The following is a 14,947-nucleotide window of genomic DNA, read 5'->3' as shown; positions in this document are numbered from 1 at the left end:
ACACTGCAAAAACACTCTACAAAAAGGAAGCCCATTTGAAGGCCCACCTCTTGAATACATATTCTATTCTCCATGTTTTTTTTTTTTTTTTTTTTCTTGAGACGGAGTCTTGCTCTGTCGCCCAGGCTGGAGTGCAGTGGCGCGACCTTGGCTCACTGCAAGCTCCGCCTCCCGGGTTCACGCCATTCTCCTGCCTCAGCCTCCCGAGTAGCTGGGACTACAGGCGCCCGCCACCACGCCCGGCTAATTTTTTGTATTTTTAGTAGAGACAGGGTTTCACCGTGGTCTTGATCTCCTGACCTGGTGATCTGCCCGCCTTGGCCTCCCAAAGTGCTGGGATTACAGGCGTGAGCCACCGCGCCCGGCCCTCCATGTTTTTATTCTTTTTCCTTGCTCCTGTGCCAACCTCTTGCCCACCAGCACGAAGAACAGATTATCTGTGTCTACTCACCGAGGGACCCACAGCTAACATTTCTACCACCCTTTAAGGCTGTGGATAAGTGGTAAACACCTGGAATATCTTTGATTCTTATTGTCTACTTAGAGTATCTATACCCTGTTTGGTTCATTTCCTGGCTCAAAGAAGGTGCTTAATAAAAATTTCTTACATGCACAAACTGCTTTCTTAGTTCGAGTTACCATCACCTCTGGCCTGGACTCCTACAGGCCTCTTAAGTAGTCTTTCTGGCCTCCAGTCTTGACCCTTCTTTAGTCAGTTCTTCACATATCCAGTCAGAATTATCTTCCTAACATGCTAATCATTTAATTTCCACGCTTAAAATTCACCTGTGGCTGTCAGGATAAAGTCCAAACTCCTTACCATGGCAACCAAGGACCCTCATGATCAGATGCCTACCTACCATCTCTCCTGGGCCTCCCGGGCTCTTCACTGTCTGGCTACTGCTCCACTAGACAGCCCTTCTGGTTTATATCACCTTCCAGGATCTTCCAACACACTGGGTTGGGGTAAGCATCTCCTCATGTGTCTCCATGACACCTTATCCTTGCCCCTATAGTGGTTCTTAACATTAAGACTGTAAACCGGCCGGGCGCAGTGGCTCACCCCTGTAATCCCAGCATTTTCGGAGGACGAGGCGGGTGGAACACGAGGTCAGGAGTTCAAGTCCAGCCTGGTCAACATAGTGAAAGCCCGTCTCTACTAAAAAAAAAAAAAAAAATTAGCTGGGCGTGGTGGCGGACGCCTGTAATCCCAGCTACTCAGGAGGCTGAGGCAGGAGAATTGCTTGAACCCAGGAGGGGGAGGTTGCAGTGAGCCGAGATCAGGCCATTGCACTCCAGCCTGGGCGACAATGGGAGACTCCGTCTGAAAAAAAAAAAAAAAAAGCGTAAACCTCCTTAAGGTAGAGAACAAATATATGCATCTCAGTCCAGTGTCCGGACAAAAACAGGCTCACTAAATGTCTGTAGAAAGTATAAACGCACCCAGTATATTTATGCCCATTTTACAGGACTCCACTGGTCTTTCCTAATAGACACACCACACATATGTGGAGTGGGTGGTGGGTGAAGAGTTAACAGTAGTTACTGTTTCCTGCTCTGCCGTTAACAAAACATGATTTTAGAGGACAGGGTTGATAATTAAAATTTTAAAAGTCCCCCAAACTAGGACTTCTTGGTATTTTGAATGACTTTCTCATTTCATCTTTGCTTTTATAACGTACTATTATTCTCATATAGAGAGACTTTTTTTAGAGACTCTCTCTCTCTCTCTCTCTATATATATATAGATGGGAAATTGTTTCTTCCATGTGGCCTTAAAGAAAGTTGAAATTACAAGGAAATTTACTTTGGCTCAATAAATACTACTTTGGCTAAAAATAAATAAATAAATAAATAAATAAAATAAATAAATAAATAAATATATATATATATATATATTTTTTTTCTTTTTTTAGAGTCTCACTCTTGTTGCCCAGGCTGGAATGCAGTGGCGCGATCTCGGCTCACTCCAACCTCCGCCTCCCGGGTTCAAGTGGTTCTCCTGCCTCAGCCTCCTGAGTAGCTGGGACTACAGGCGCCCACCACCACGCCCAGCTATTTTTTTTACTTTTCGTAGAGATGGGTTTCTCCACGATGGCCAGGCTGGTCTCGAACTCCTGACCTCAAGTCATCTGCCTGCCTTGGCCTCCCAAAGTGTGGGGATTATAGGCGTGAGCCACTGTGCCTGGCCCCCATATATAATTTCTAAGTAAAGGTTTAACTTCTTATAAAAATATACCTATAAAAATGACAATTTATATACTTCCACATTAAAAAGTGGTTAAAATGCAGAAACTGGGCAACGTAAACCTCATGCATCTCTACCATGGAATACAGAAAAGTGCCTTGAAGTCTGAAACATCTAAGTTCAAATGCTGCATCAGTTCCTTAGGGGTTGTGTCATTTGGGAGCAGTTCCTTGGATGGCTGTGAATGTTAAAAGTGTGATCAGTACTCCATATTGTACTTGGCACATAGTAGGGACTGAAATGTTAGTTCTCTTCCTCTCACTTATGGTTTTAGGGAAATCTGGGAATACAGAGATTCATTAAGGTATCATTTCTTCTTTCACTTTTGAAATAAAAGGCATATTAGCTTCTTAATTCAGTTTTACTTTGATGAAGCCATCTTTTGAACAATAGATGATTCTTTAAGTGTATATGAAAAATGTAATTATGTGTAGTGATATGTACCCCTATTCTCTTTGGTATCTTTTAAAGGAAGTAAAATTGTATTTAAAAATATAAAGGATATAAGAAACAAACTGACAACTGTAATGCCCCAATGAATCCTGAAAATTTATTATTTGGGAGAATATCCAATATTGATTCTTTGTTTTACAGCTCATAATGATCAGAAAATATACATTTAAAGGAAAGTCAAAGAAAAATTACATATAATACATATTACAGATTTATTTGTACATAAGCAAAGCAGTACTAAAAGCATATTTATGTGCTCACAATTAGTGAACATGGCAATTTTCTGTTTAAAGCTGCAGCAACTCAAATCCTCCTAGGGTCAAAAAAGAAAAACATATTGAGAAATACATTTAGGGCTATCACCATGTCTGGCTGTAAATCTATTTTTTTAATCTTTCCCCTCCCCCCATATATATGTATATACTTTATTGCCTTTATATTTCTGCTGGTTTAATATAATTAGTATACTAAATAGTTTTCTGCATTTATTTGGTTTCTAAAAATATATAAAATGCATTGAAAAGAGCTCCTGCAGCTTTCAGGCAGTCACTGTCCTGGCATCAAAAGCTTATTCTGGAGATGTAAAGCAGCAATACCGAATAAATAGTGATTGTTTTGTCTTTTTGATACAGCTGATGGCCTTCACCCCAAACTTAAAAATACTGTAGCAAATACTATAAACATGCAACTTAAAAAATGAACATAATACAAAAGTAATAATTATGAGCTAATTTTAATACAAAATAAACCAATAAAGACAAATTTAGGTAGAAGAGGGATGTGAACACAGCATGGTTATATAAATTAAGGCCCAATTTATCAAAGGCAATGCACAATGGGAACTGTCCATCTGCCCACGCACTTTGCATGCCTGAAATCAAAAGTTTTTGTCTTTTCTGTGTTATTTCCTCAATCCATTACAGTTCTCTCTTGGAAGATGTTCACAGAAATAACTTCAAATGAACAGTTGGTTTCTCTAAAGACCATTTTGCTCTTATTCACAGAGAAAATTATCCTTTAATGCAGATGTAAATTACATTTATGCTGTGGAAGCAAGTGCTTACATGTTCTTGTTAGATACTGCTATACTTCACATTTCACACCATAAATTCTATTTTTTTACTGTATTTATATAGTTTTTACTCTATCAGTCTTGCTGTAGCTCTTGTTTATGACTAATTTGAACTATAGGATTGATGATTACCTCATTGATGACTGGGAGAATTAAATAGGTAACTCTTACTAATACCAATTGAAGTCTCATATTATAAAAAAGGCCCTGTGCATCAAGACAAAAAACAAAATGTTATCAAACCAAAATATCTCAGAAGGACAACAAAGGGACTATGAACACTATGGGCCATTCTCTGAGGATGACAGAGCCTCAAAAGGTCAAATATACCAATGCTATTCCAAGTTATTTCTTGGTAAGATAAAAAGATCTTTAAGTGTATTTAATACTTGTAGAAAATCACAATAAAACAAGTTGCAGTATGATTTTTTTAAAAAAACAAAACATTGTAATCTAATTTAGTATTTAGAACCTGAATATTCCCCCAGATGAAAATTTTATATTTGGTATTTTTGTATACCATTGCCCACTACCCCTCCAAAATGTATCCAAGATGTGGCACTTATCTAACTCATTTGTATTTGCAATAGATAAAAATGATCACAAATATACTAAAGTATCTTCAGATGTTCCTATGAAAACGAGTTTTTTTCCCTCTGAGTCTTAGAAAATATTCCTTAGATATGTGCTTCCAGAAGTAATATAACTAATTAAAAAGTACAGCTTCTCAATGTATTCATCATATTCACATTTCTATACTTTCCTCACCTAGGAAATTTTTTAAAATCTGTAATTAGGTCTACAAAGATTATTTGGCAGCTTGGAAATTCTGATGAAGTTGTCAGAGAGGTTAACTGTGATACTCCACTGGGAACCCAAGACTACTACAAGTTGCCAGGATGCTGCTTGTCCTTCCTTAAAGTTATTAGTTTAATTCTGATAACAATTTATAGTAAGTTGGATATTGACAGTGTTTTTCATGGTATGCTAAGGCATCTCTGAAACTCTTAATTGCAAAGTTTAATACTGCCTCCAGTTTAACATTTTGACTTAAATAAAATGTGATCAATTTATAAAATGTTTTTCTTTGTGAATAAGATCTTGATTTCTCTGAACAACAACAAAATGACTTTATACAGAATGACTTATTTAAAAATAAGGCATATATTGGGCATATGTAAATCATTACTGTCACAAAAGCTATAAATTATTTTTTAATCATCCTAATTTTAAATATAGGTAGACAGAAAATAACTATTATAAACTGTGAGCAAATATTTACAGGTTGTGTTTATTTAGGTAAGAATCATTTACTTCAGTTATTTGCAAAGTAACATAATGGCAAGATCAATTTGATAACTCCAAGAACCCAAAGAAAATCGTATCTTCAGTTGAGGTCCGCCACTTAGCTGCACTAGAAAAGGCAACTCTGCATTATTACTTTCAGTTCTCTAGAAGCTTCTATACAGTCTCGTAGCCATTCTTAAAATTTTTCATAGGAAACCTAAGTAGAGCAGCATTGTCAGCATTCACTAAACCAAAGTCAGTCAAATGTGTTAAAACATCCAAAGTTGCCTTCATGCAGAAGACATAGCTCTATTGTTACCATGGCATTACTATATTAATCCACGTTCATTTTGTTGCATGTAAATAATACAGAGGATGTATTTGCTTCAGAATTAAAACTACTTTAAATTTCAGATTAAAGTCTTAATTATATTGTACCAAGTCTAACCGGAAGGAATGTAAAAATGGCTAACTGGTGTCTGACTGAATCTGTCTAAATATTACTTGTAAATCTTAGTTAAGTCACTACTCATCAAAAAGGTGTTGACTCATATTTGGTTTTATAAATAAAATAACATATGTACAAATGGAGATTAATGACTTGTAAAAGTCAAGCCTAAAAATAAAAACATATGCTGAATTTGACTTTATATCCTTGCTAAAAAGTATCTAGGTTTAATCTCCTTTCCATCTAAGTGACTGCAAGAAACACAATGGTCCATAATACACAGAGCGAATGATGTGCAAGCAGACCTTACCCACGGCGTGCGCCAACACGTCACACATACGGAGCGGGTTATTTTAAAATACATCGCTTAAAGCGATGTTCCTGAAGTAGACCAACCCAGCTTTCAGATATCTATAACTTACATGTTAGATTAATTCTGAAGATCCGTGAGTGTAAATGATAAGACAGGGCAGAAACAAAACACATAATGTATCAGGAAACCCCATGCCTGTTTGGATACATACTTAACAATTACATTTTTGTTCAACAGTGTCTGAAACACTGCAAATGTTTTATACATACAATTTAGCTCATGAAAAATATGTTATGCTCTGTGGCCACACATATATTTGGAAATATTGTAAAGGAAAGACTAAATTCCAGATTTAAAAAAGCCCTGAATTATTTCACCTAATTAAGCAATGGCTAGGACAGTTTCACAAAACAAATGCAAGTGGCTTCCTCTGGAGTTAGTTTCGATGGTGGAGCACCCTAGGACACTTGTGTAGTGTAAATCAGCAATGCATGGATGGAGTCTGGCAACATGCACACAGTTATAATCACCCCATATGTAACGTAAGTCAGTCACAGGATAAGTCAATAAAAATATTAAAACATCAACATTCACACATTAATTGATTACATGAAATAAATTAAACTAAGCCAGTCACAAATTTCTCTTCACTCTTACTTAAGTCATGGTTTATTTATGTATACACACTATATAATACTTTCCTAAAGCTCTCAAAATGCTACAAATAAAAATGAAGGCTTTGCATTATAGCTGCTGGACAAAAATATCAACACTGTTGATGTGTGAAAACAGTTTCTTTGTTCTTTAGCATCAGTGCACAGGGTATGGCTCCAAGTGGTATGCAATTTAGGAGAGAAAAACATACAGCGGCTTGTGGAATAGATCCTCTGTTCATCATTGGCACAAATCAAAAAGGAAGTTTACTGTCCTTGGTACCTCTGTTGGGGCTCCTCCCTAACGACAGATAATGTCATACATATATGCCTTCAGGATTAAAACCAGATGAGATAGGATTCTGCAGAATGCGGAGATTACTGGGGAGCTGCCGAGATGAACCAGGTCGCTTCAGGGACCCAGACTGGAATGGTGCCTCTAAACAGGAAACAAAGAGAGCCACCTGATGAGCTCATCAACTTGGAGTACTTAGCAATCCAAAAAATTAGACTGCTTCCTGCCCCGAAAGGGAAAACTGCATAGAGCAACAATTGCAATCCCCTGTGTGCCCTGGGCTGGGGGAGAAGGCTAAAACCTTCTCAGGTCTCTTTGATAAACTAGTTTTTGTTGATTTGAACAGTGAAGGATCTTTACAAAAGGTGAATATTCTGCTTCTGTTTTTGGTTGTTCACACCGTATGCGTACACAGATTTGGAAATGTCTTTTAAATATCAGCACAAATTAATAATAACTTTTAGAAGAAAAAGAAGGAAAAAAAAGGGGCATAAGGAATAGAGAAGCCAAAATTCAAGTTAACAGACTATAACTCATACATACTTCAGAAAAAAATTTTAATAAAGAAGCAGTTTAAAATTAATGATACGACATTCGGTGATTACATGCTCACCTAAGTAAATAAATAACCTAAATGTTACTGGTTTTCCTCTAGAAATGGGAAATATTTAAAAAAAAGAATTTTTAAGTGTCCCACTTAAAAATTAGCTATGAATGTTAGGGTAATATTTTAACTGAATACAAGTAATTTATTCAAAGTTAAGCAGATGGTCGGGCATGCTTGTTCATGCCTGTCATCCCAGCACTTTGGGAAGCTGAGGCAGGCAGATTGCTTGAGCTCAGGAGTTTGAGACTAGTCTGGGCAACATGATGAAACCTCATCTCTACAAATAGTACAAAAAAAGACAATCAGCCGGGTATGGTGGCATGCACCTGCAGCCCGGCTACAGGAGGCTGAGGTAGGAGGGTCACCTGAACCCAGGAGGTCGAGGCTGCAGTAAGCTGTGGTAACACCCCTGGCATTCCAGCCTGGGTGACACAGTGAGACACTATCTCAAAAAACAAAAACAAAAAAAGTTAAGCAGTGAGAATAAAGGGAAAATAAACCATATTTATCAACATCTTACCCCTTTCAATGTCTGCATGTGAGGCCTCTATTTCAATGGGCTCCGCTGGCAAAACGGTAACTTTTGTCCCCGTCTGCTGGATAAACTGCTGGAGATTGACCTGCCGCAACTCCTTAGTCAACTGCTCCAGTTCCTGTTCTTTGTCCTAGATGGAAATTATTATTTTTTTAAATTTGAGGATTCACTACTGGACAGTGCAAGACATCTTTGTGACGATCCATCTGCTACAGGGGTTAAATGTGGGATATCTACTTTCATAAAAGCACATTTAACAAATCTGGTTTATATTGATACAATGGGCTAAAGAGGTCACTTTCACTCTGTGGTGTAGACCAAGAAATAAGCCAACGGAAAACAATAGTTTCATTAGTCTGTCCTCTTAAATGTGATGCTTTCCTCTGGAAAACCATTATGCACCCTTCTGAAATAAATATATGTCTATGAACTTTCATTAAAAAACAAAAACAAAAACGGGTTTCTCAGCCTGTAAACTCACTGGTGGAAAATAAAAAGAAAAAAACCCCACAGGTTTTTACCCATCTCTGTGTTACAGCAATCTTGCTAAGCTGGTCACAGATTTACGTATTAACCACTTCATATTAACTTATAACTACAAAGTTAATTGTAATTTGTTCCATGGATTTAGAGTTCTTGTTTTTTGTAAGCTGTTTCAATTTTCATGGGATACATTATTGAGATTTATCTTACAGCATGAGGAAAGCAAGATTCCCACAAGATTCTCACTATGGAATTCTTAAATCCTTGACAAAGATCTGAGAACTAGAGTCCTACAGAAGGAGAGCAAGTTTGGACAGCTGGAAAGCTGTAAAAGCAAGGAGGGGCATCCTATTATTTAAACAGTTTTTCATTTCTTTCTTTCCTCTACTGTGTATAAGAAAAAGTACCCCAGCTCTACCCAGGCTGGGTGGGTCTCAAGGATTTGGTAGCGGTTGGGAAGAGATTAGAAGTGAATGATTGTTTTCTCCACTTATTTGAGTGTAGGGGGTACTTGGGGATAGATCAATGTTTGATTATCAGACACTTTTCAGTGGGTAGAGGGATTTACTAGTAACGACTGTGATAAGTTAGTGTTTTCTGTAAGTGACATCAAAAGCAACACAACTTCCACTTGTACCTTTTTTTAATGTCAAAATGAATCCCAATAGTAAAATACTGACAAATTAGAGGCTGACAAGCTTCTACTGCATGAGAAATTCTTGATTTTCAAAATTTGGGTGGTAGTTTTATCTCTTACTACAGATGGAGAAAGGAGATCACATCAGTTCTTCCTAAAACCTCAGCTTTCTCTGATTGTGGAACTAACTGTTGATGTGCTAAAGCGGCTCTTCTCAAACCTCACTGTACACAGGTACTACTTGGGCATCCTGTTTCAATGTAGATTCTGAATTTCTTACAAGTAGTACCCTGGAGCTGCCTGGCATGGACTACACTTTGAATAGTAAGCTCTAAACCAGCACAGTCCAACAAAACCTCCTTCAATGGTGGAAATGTTCTGTGTCTGCACGGCCTGTACAGTAGCTACTGGGCACTTGAAATGTGACCATGTGTGACTAAAAAAGAATTTTAAAGTATTTAATATTTTAATTGCCTTATTATTTAATCTTAATTTAAATTTAAATAGCCATATTGTAATCAATTGTGTCTCTGTCTCATCTCATCTGATAGAGACTGTTTGATACATCTTTGCATCTTCCGCAACATAATCACAGGGTCTTTTCAAGAATGGGTATCCAACAAATGTAAGTTGAGTGATTAGGTGATGATTGGCCGGGCGCGGTGGCTCACGCTTGTAATCCCAGCACTTTGGGAGGCCGAGGCGGGCGGATCACAAGGTCAGGAGATTGAGACCACGGTGAAAACCCGTCTCTACTAAAAATACAAAAAAATTAGCCGGGCGTGGTGGCGGGCGCCTGTAGCCCCAGCTACTCGGAGAGGCTGAGGCAGGAGAATGGCGTGAACCCGGGAGGCGGAGCTTGCAGTGAGCCGAGATTGCACCACTGCACTCCAGCCTGGGTGACAGAGCAAGACTCCGTTTCAATAAAAAAAAAGTTGAGTGATTAGGGTTTAAGTGGCAAAATAGAAATCTTCCTGTACGTGAACTAGAAAGGGGGAAAATCAGACAGAAATCTTTGTGCCTCTCTCAGGAAAGCAGAGGAGGGTACTGTGGAGAGGGGAGAAGGGACGCGGGCTGTTATGTGTCAGGAAAGAAGCTGGGATTGGCTGGCAACAATGGAGAAGTGACAGATAAGCAGTCAGCTAGCCACAACAATCCCTGGCCAACCAATCCATGGACAGCTCTTTCAGCTCTGGTTTCCCCATCTCTGAAAGAAGAAGGTGAGATTCACTATCTCATCATTAGTGTTCATTCCATCCCATTATCTAATGCTACAACTGCCACAGTAAGACAAAGCTCTTCCACGGAGAAGGATCCGCAAGGCTACTGCTCCCATCTAAGCTGTCGTAAGTCACAAGAATTTGACAACTTTTAAACAAGGCTGGGTTTCTAATTCTTTGAATATAAGGAAAAACTGACAATGATGAAAAGGAGATTCCAAGAAGAAATTTTAAATGGGCCAAACATTCTATTTATCAAAGTGTCCTTACCTGTAAGCGTTTGGTGGCTTGTCCAAGAGATCTTTCCACAGCTTTAATGCCATTTTCCAACCTCAGACTCTGCTGGCCTTGAATGTCAATTTCCCCTTTGACCTTACCGATCTTTCCTTTAACCTCTTCCTCATTGACCTGTGCCTCTTGAACTTCCCGTTGCAATTTTTCTGCTTCAAGACCACTTTCCATAGTCCGGATCTGTGCCAAATAGTCCTTTAATTTGTTTTCACATTCTGTTATTTTCTGTCTTATTTCTTGAAGTTGATCCTTCAGCTGTTTTTCATTTTCCTGTTCAATCTGTAATTCATTTTCCCAGAATTCTTCCTCCTCAATTTCTACATCGTTTCTTTTGATCTTTTGCTCTAGACGGACAATTTCCTCTTCAAGGTTGGAATTATACTTTTGCTCCCAAAATCTTATTTCTATTTCATTAGATTCCAGCTGTTTCTCAATGGATTGAAGCTTCTCTGTCTGCAGACGGATCAGCTTCTTCAACTCATCTGCTGTTGTTTTGCAGTTATTCAGCACCTTTTGCTTAAACTCAGTTTCTTTACCTTTTCCAAAAATGTCCATTAATCCTTTGGCACCTCCTGTAAATGTCAGTGATTTCCTTTTCGGTTCCCTCCTTTTGATTGATTTGTCAATCTGAGGCCTCAGTTTAGCTAAGGGGGGCAGACTCTGCCTGTATAAAGTTCTTTCAGGAATTCGAGCCACACTGTCTGAAGTGGGTCGCTCACTGAGAGACGGCCCAGTTCGTCGTAGAATGAGCTGCACGTCACTAGCATACTGCCCCCATTTGTTTAAGGATATGATAGGATTTTCATGAGGTGCTAAGTGTCTTTCAGTATCTCTCCATTTCTCTATAAGGGTGTACCTTCCAGTTCGACCTATGTAAAAAAGGTAAGAATAAGTTGTCAAAATGGGATATGTAATAGTTAAAAAATGGAGTAAGAATGCCATTTGATGATTGTGTATTTTTGATTAGCATCAGAGGGTGAAGTCTAGTTACCTAGACTTGGGTCTAGTCCAGGTTACCTTTAAAACCTTTACTTGAAGATACCAAACCCCTCACAACATGTAACAACATAAAATCAGAAAATGTGTATTGCACATACTCTTTAGGCTTGCTTGGAAATTCAACTTTATACTTTAAACCTGGGTGAGACTCTTACGCTCTTGCCAAATACCTGACTGCCTAGAACTTCTCATTTGGAGCAAGACTGAACACAGTTTATTTTCTAGCTGAAAGAAAGGACAACAGAATCGCCATGTGAAGCATGAGGGGCTGGTCCAGGAACTAGGTGGAACTTCAAAACTCAAATACGTTTCCACTGTGCAAATCCCTCAGCTTTTTTCTACATCAGAACGTGGAAGGGCTGGAGGCCCCACTTCTCCTCCTGAGAGGAGACATGGGCACCAGTGGAGAACCTGTGACTCAGCCACAGGAGGTGCCCAGCTCTCCTCTCCATCTCCACCTGAGTGCTCCACCAACCCATCGCTCACATAGCTGGCATCTTCCTGGACACTGATGGCAAACAAAAAATCAGATCAATGAAAAAAAACTCTTCAAAACAAATTCATATAAAAAGAAGGGCCTGAAGAGAAGACTTGTTCAGTTTTGGTAATATGATAGTATCAAAGATTCTTCTTCTAAAAAAAAAAAAAACTCAAAGCAAAATATTATTAAAAACAAACCAGCGGGCTGGATGCAGTGGCTCATGCCTGTAATCCCAGCATTTTGGGAGGGAAAGGTGGGCAGATTTCTTGAGCCCACGAGTTCGAGACCAGCCTGGGCAACATGGCGAAACCCTGTCTTTACAAATAAAATATGAAAAAGTTAGCTGGGCATGGTGCTGTGCACCTGTAGTCCTAGCTACTTGAGAGGCTGAAATGGAAGAATCGCCTGATCCTGGGAGGTCAGGGCTACGGTGAGCTGTATTGTGTCACTGCACTCCAGCCTGGGCGACAGTAAGACTCTGTCTCAAAAACAAAAACAAAACAAAACAAAACAAAACAAAACAAAACAAACACCAGAATACAATCACATATACGTTGAAAAATATACTGAATCTAATAATTATGAAAGTAAGATAAAGTTTCAGAAGAATATGAATGTAATGCCATAAGCTTGAACATGCTTCTTAAATATTTTCATTCAAGATGAGTGGGTCAGATAGATTATTTAAATTTTGTGAAAAGTGTACATAAATAGTTAATTACAAAGAAAAAAAAACCCAACGCTGCCATCCAGCAATTATACTTGTATAAACAGCTATTGATTTACCTTCCTGTCTTTCTTTTTTAAATTTCATGAGCTTCTGAGCCAATAGTAATATTTTTGCAATTACTGTGTCAATAAATGGAAATCTAGATGTGTAAATATCAACACCCATGTATGCAATTCATAAGCAGCACATTAAAAAATGATTTTGCTATAAGCAAATAGGTGTGTTCTCCTTTAGGGAAACCTGAATTTGGGGTACAGCTGGAAGTTGGGGTTTTGGAGGCAAATAATCCTATGTTAGTTACTTACTAGATAAGCAGCACAACTTCCCTTCTAAAATGCTTTGCAGATTCTGAGGGTTAGCACCTACCACACTGCCTGGCCCACAGCAGGCATTCAACATGTGGTAGCTAGTAAGACATTTTTCCTATAACAAAAGGGCTGACCACAGAATTCCTTTAAACAGTGATGTGTCATCACAATAATCTTTTATTTGTTTATTTATTTTTTCCCCTCCCTTGCCCAACAGACTTTTAAAAAGCAACTTCCAACTATGTAAACTAGACAGAGTAGATGGGACAAGGGTTCTGGAGTAGAAAGGTTTGGGTTCAAATGTGGCTCTGCCTCCTACTGTGCTTACATGATCTGACAATTAAATTTCCTTTAGCCTCAGTCTCCTCATCTGTGGGATAAGAGTAGTATTTCCTTATCTGACAAGGTGGTTCTGAGACTCAAGTGAGAATGTAAAATATAAAAATGTTTGTGAAATTGAAAAGTGCTAGATAATATTAGTTACATTTATCAAAATGCCCAGGCTAATAAGGGGGATGAAAAAGAAAACCTTAGCACAATAGATTAGCTTCTTGAAATAAAAAATGTTTCCAGTGATTTTCAGGTTAAAAATTAGCTCCCAAAGAAAAACCACATGACACATCTGCAATGTTAAAACTGTCCCATGTGTACAAACTGCTTCAAAGGTCATAGCACTCTGCCTATCAACGGCTTTTAGGAATCTTACTCTTCTCTGAACCTCTGTGTCCTCCTTCGGTAACAGGAGGGGTTAGATAAATCGGTAGAGTTCTTTCCAATTCTATCAGCCCAATGAAGTATCTTTAAAAGGAAAACCAAATCATCACATTAAATGAACTAAACAAAAAATTTCAAAGACCCTAATTTATTCATAATTAAAAATAAAACTAATTTTCCAGTGCTTACTGGTACTGCTACCCTCTGAGAATGTCTTGGTAGGTTATTTAGAATTGCTCTTACTGCCAGTATTTGCTTTTGTTAAATAATGCACATTTAGTACTACTGGGCCAAAAAATTCCATCCAGCAATATAAAAAAGCTTTTTTTAAAAAAGGCAAATGAATTAATAGATTTGATTTTATTATATAAATTGGGTTTTAAATATTTTATATAGGAATTAAATTCCATAATCACTGTTTTTAATATCTATAACTTGGCAGTGTTCTACAGATTTCCTTCATTTACACAGATTCTGATTCCTCCTGCAAAACTCCTTTTAGTGTATTTGACCACATAGATACATTTAGTCATACATTGTGTGCTATTTTGATGTAATCTTAAAATGAATAAAAAGGAATATCTGTCTGTCTGTCTGTCTATATGGCATTTGTAGTTTAAGCTGTTTTTGCATTGTAGGACTGTGTGACACTATCAAATAATTTTGATTCAATTTAGTGGGGTAAAAAATATTAATTATACTTTTAAATATTGAAGCAACTGAGACTAATCCTAAGAATCATTAAATTTATATACTGAAGAAACTTACATACAGATTTTAATGCATTAATGAAATCTTACTGAATGACTGATTGACAAATTAAAAGAAAATAGGATAACAGCTTACTTTTACTTAAGAAAGCAGAATACACAACTATGAAGTAACATAACATTTTTGAAAATACACACCAAAACTCAAACAAGGGTCACTCAGAAATTTATGCCCTGAATTCAACCATTTTTTAATACTCCAACAATTTTTATAATTTTAGGAAATTTCTCCTTAGAGGCATAAATCAAAATCATGATTTAAAAGTTACATCTTGCTATTTAGTTAACAAATGTATATTGAACACCACATTATTTGTCAGAAACAGTGCTAGGCTCTAGAGAAACAGATTCTACTAAAGATCTTCATCACCAACCCTCTGGAGTTTTCATTTTAACTGACATT

The 14,947-nt window shown here is 37.7% G+C and overlaps 1 protein-coding gene across 5 annotated transcripts in view; it reads right to left on the bottom strand.

Annotated features, from left to right (window-relative positions):
• Nucleotides 1–1,265: 1,265 nt before the first annotated feature.
• The window catches only part of RASSF8 (Ras association domain family member 8), a 119,296-nt gene continuing 105,614 nt past the window's right edge, over nucleotides 1,266–14,947 (bottom strand). For 3 of the 5 annotated variants that reach the window (XM_032159862.2, XM_032159863.2, XM_058442727.1), the window contains 3 exons: nucleotides 10,522–11,411; nucleotides 7,897–8,041; nucleotides 2,785–6,913 (listed from right to left, as the gene is read on the bottom strand). In XM_032159862.2, the coding sequence (XP_032015753.1) occupies nucleotides 6,792–6,913; nucleotides 7,897–8,041; nucleotides 10,522–11,411 (1,157 nt within the window). In that variant the 3' untranslated portion in view covers nucleotides 2,785–6,791. Of the gene's footprint in view, nucleotides 1,325–2,784; nucleotides 6,939–7,896; nucleotides 8,042–10,521; nucleotides 11,412–14,947 lie in introns of those variants that run through there. The other 2 variants (XM_058442729.1, XM_058442728.1) reach the window with 2 other exon arrangements.

This window comes from Hylobates moloch, unplaced genomic scaffold (genome assembly GCF_009828535.3).
Source record: "Hylobates moloch isolate HMO894 unplaced genomic scaffold, HMol_V3 SCAFFOLD_8, whole genome shotgun sequence".
NCBI lineage: Eukaryota > Metazoa > Chordata > Mammalia > Primates > Hylobatidae > Hylobates > Hylobates moloch.
The sequence above is the reverse complement of the archived record's forward strand: the minus strand, read 5'-3'. Positions and strand labels throughout refer to the sequence as shown.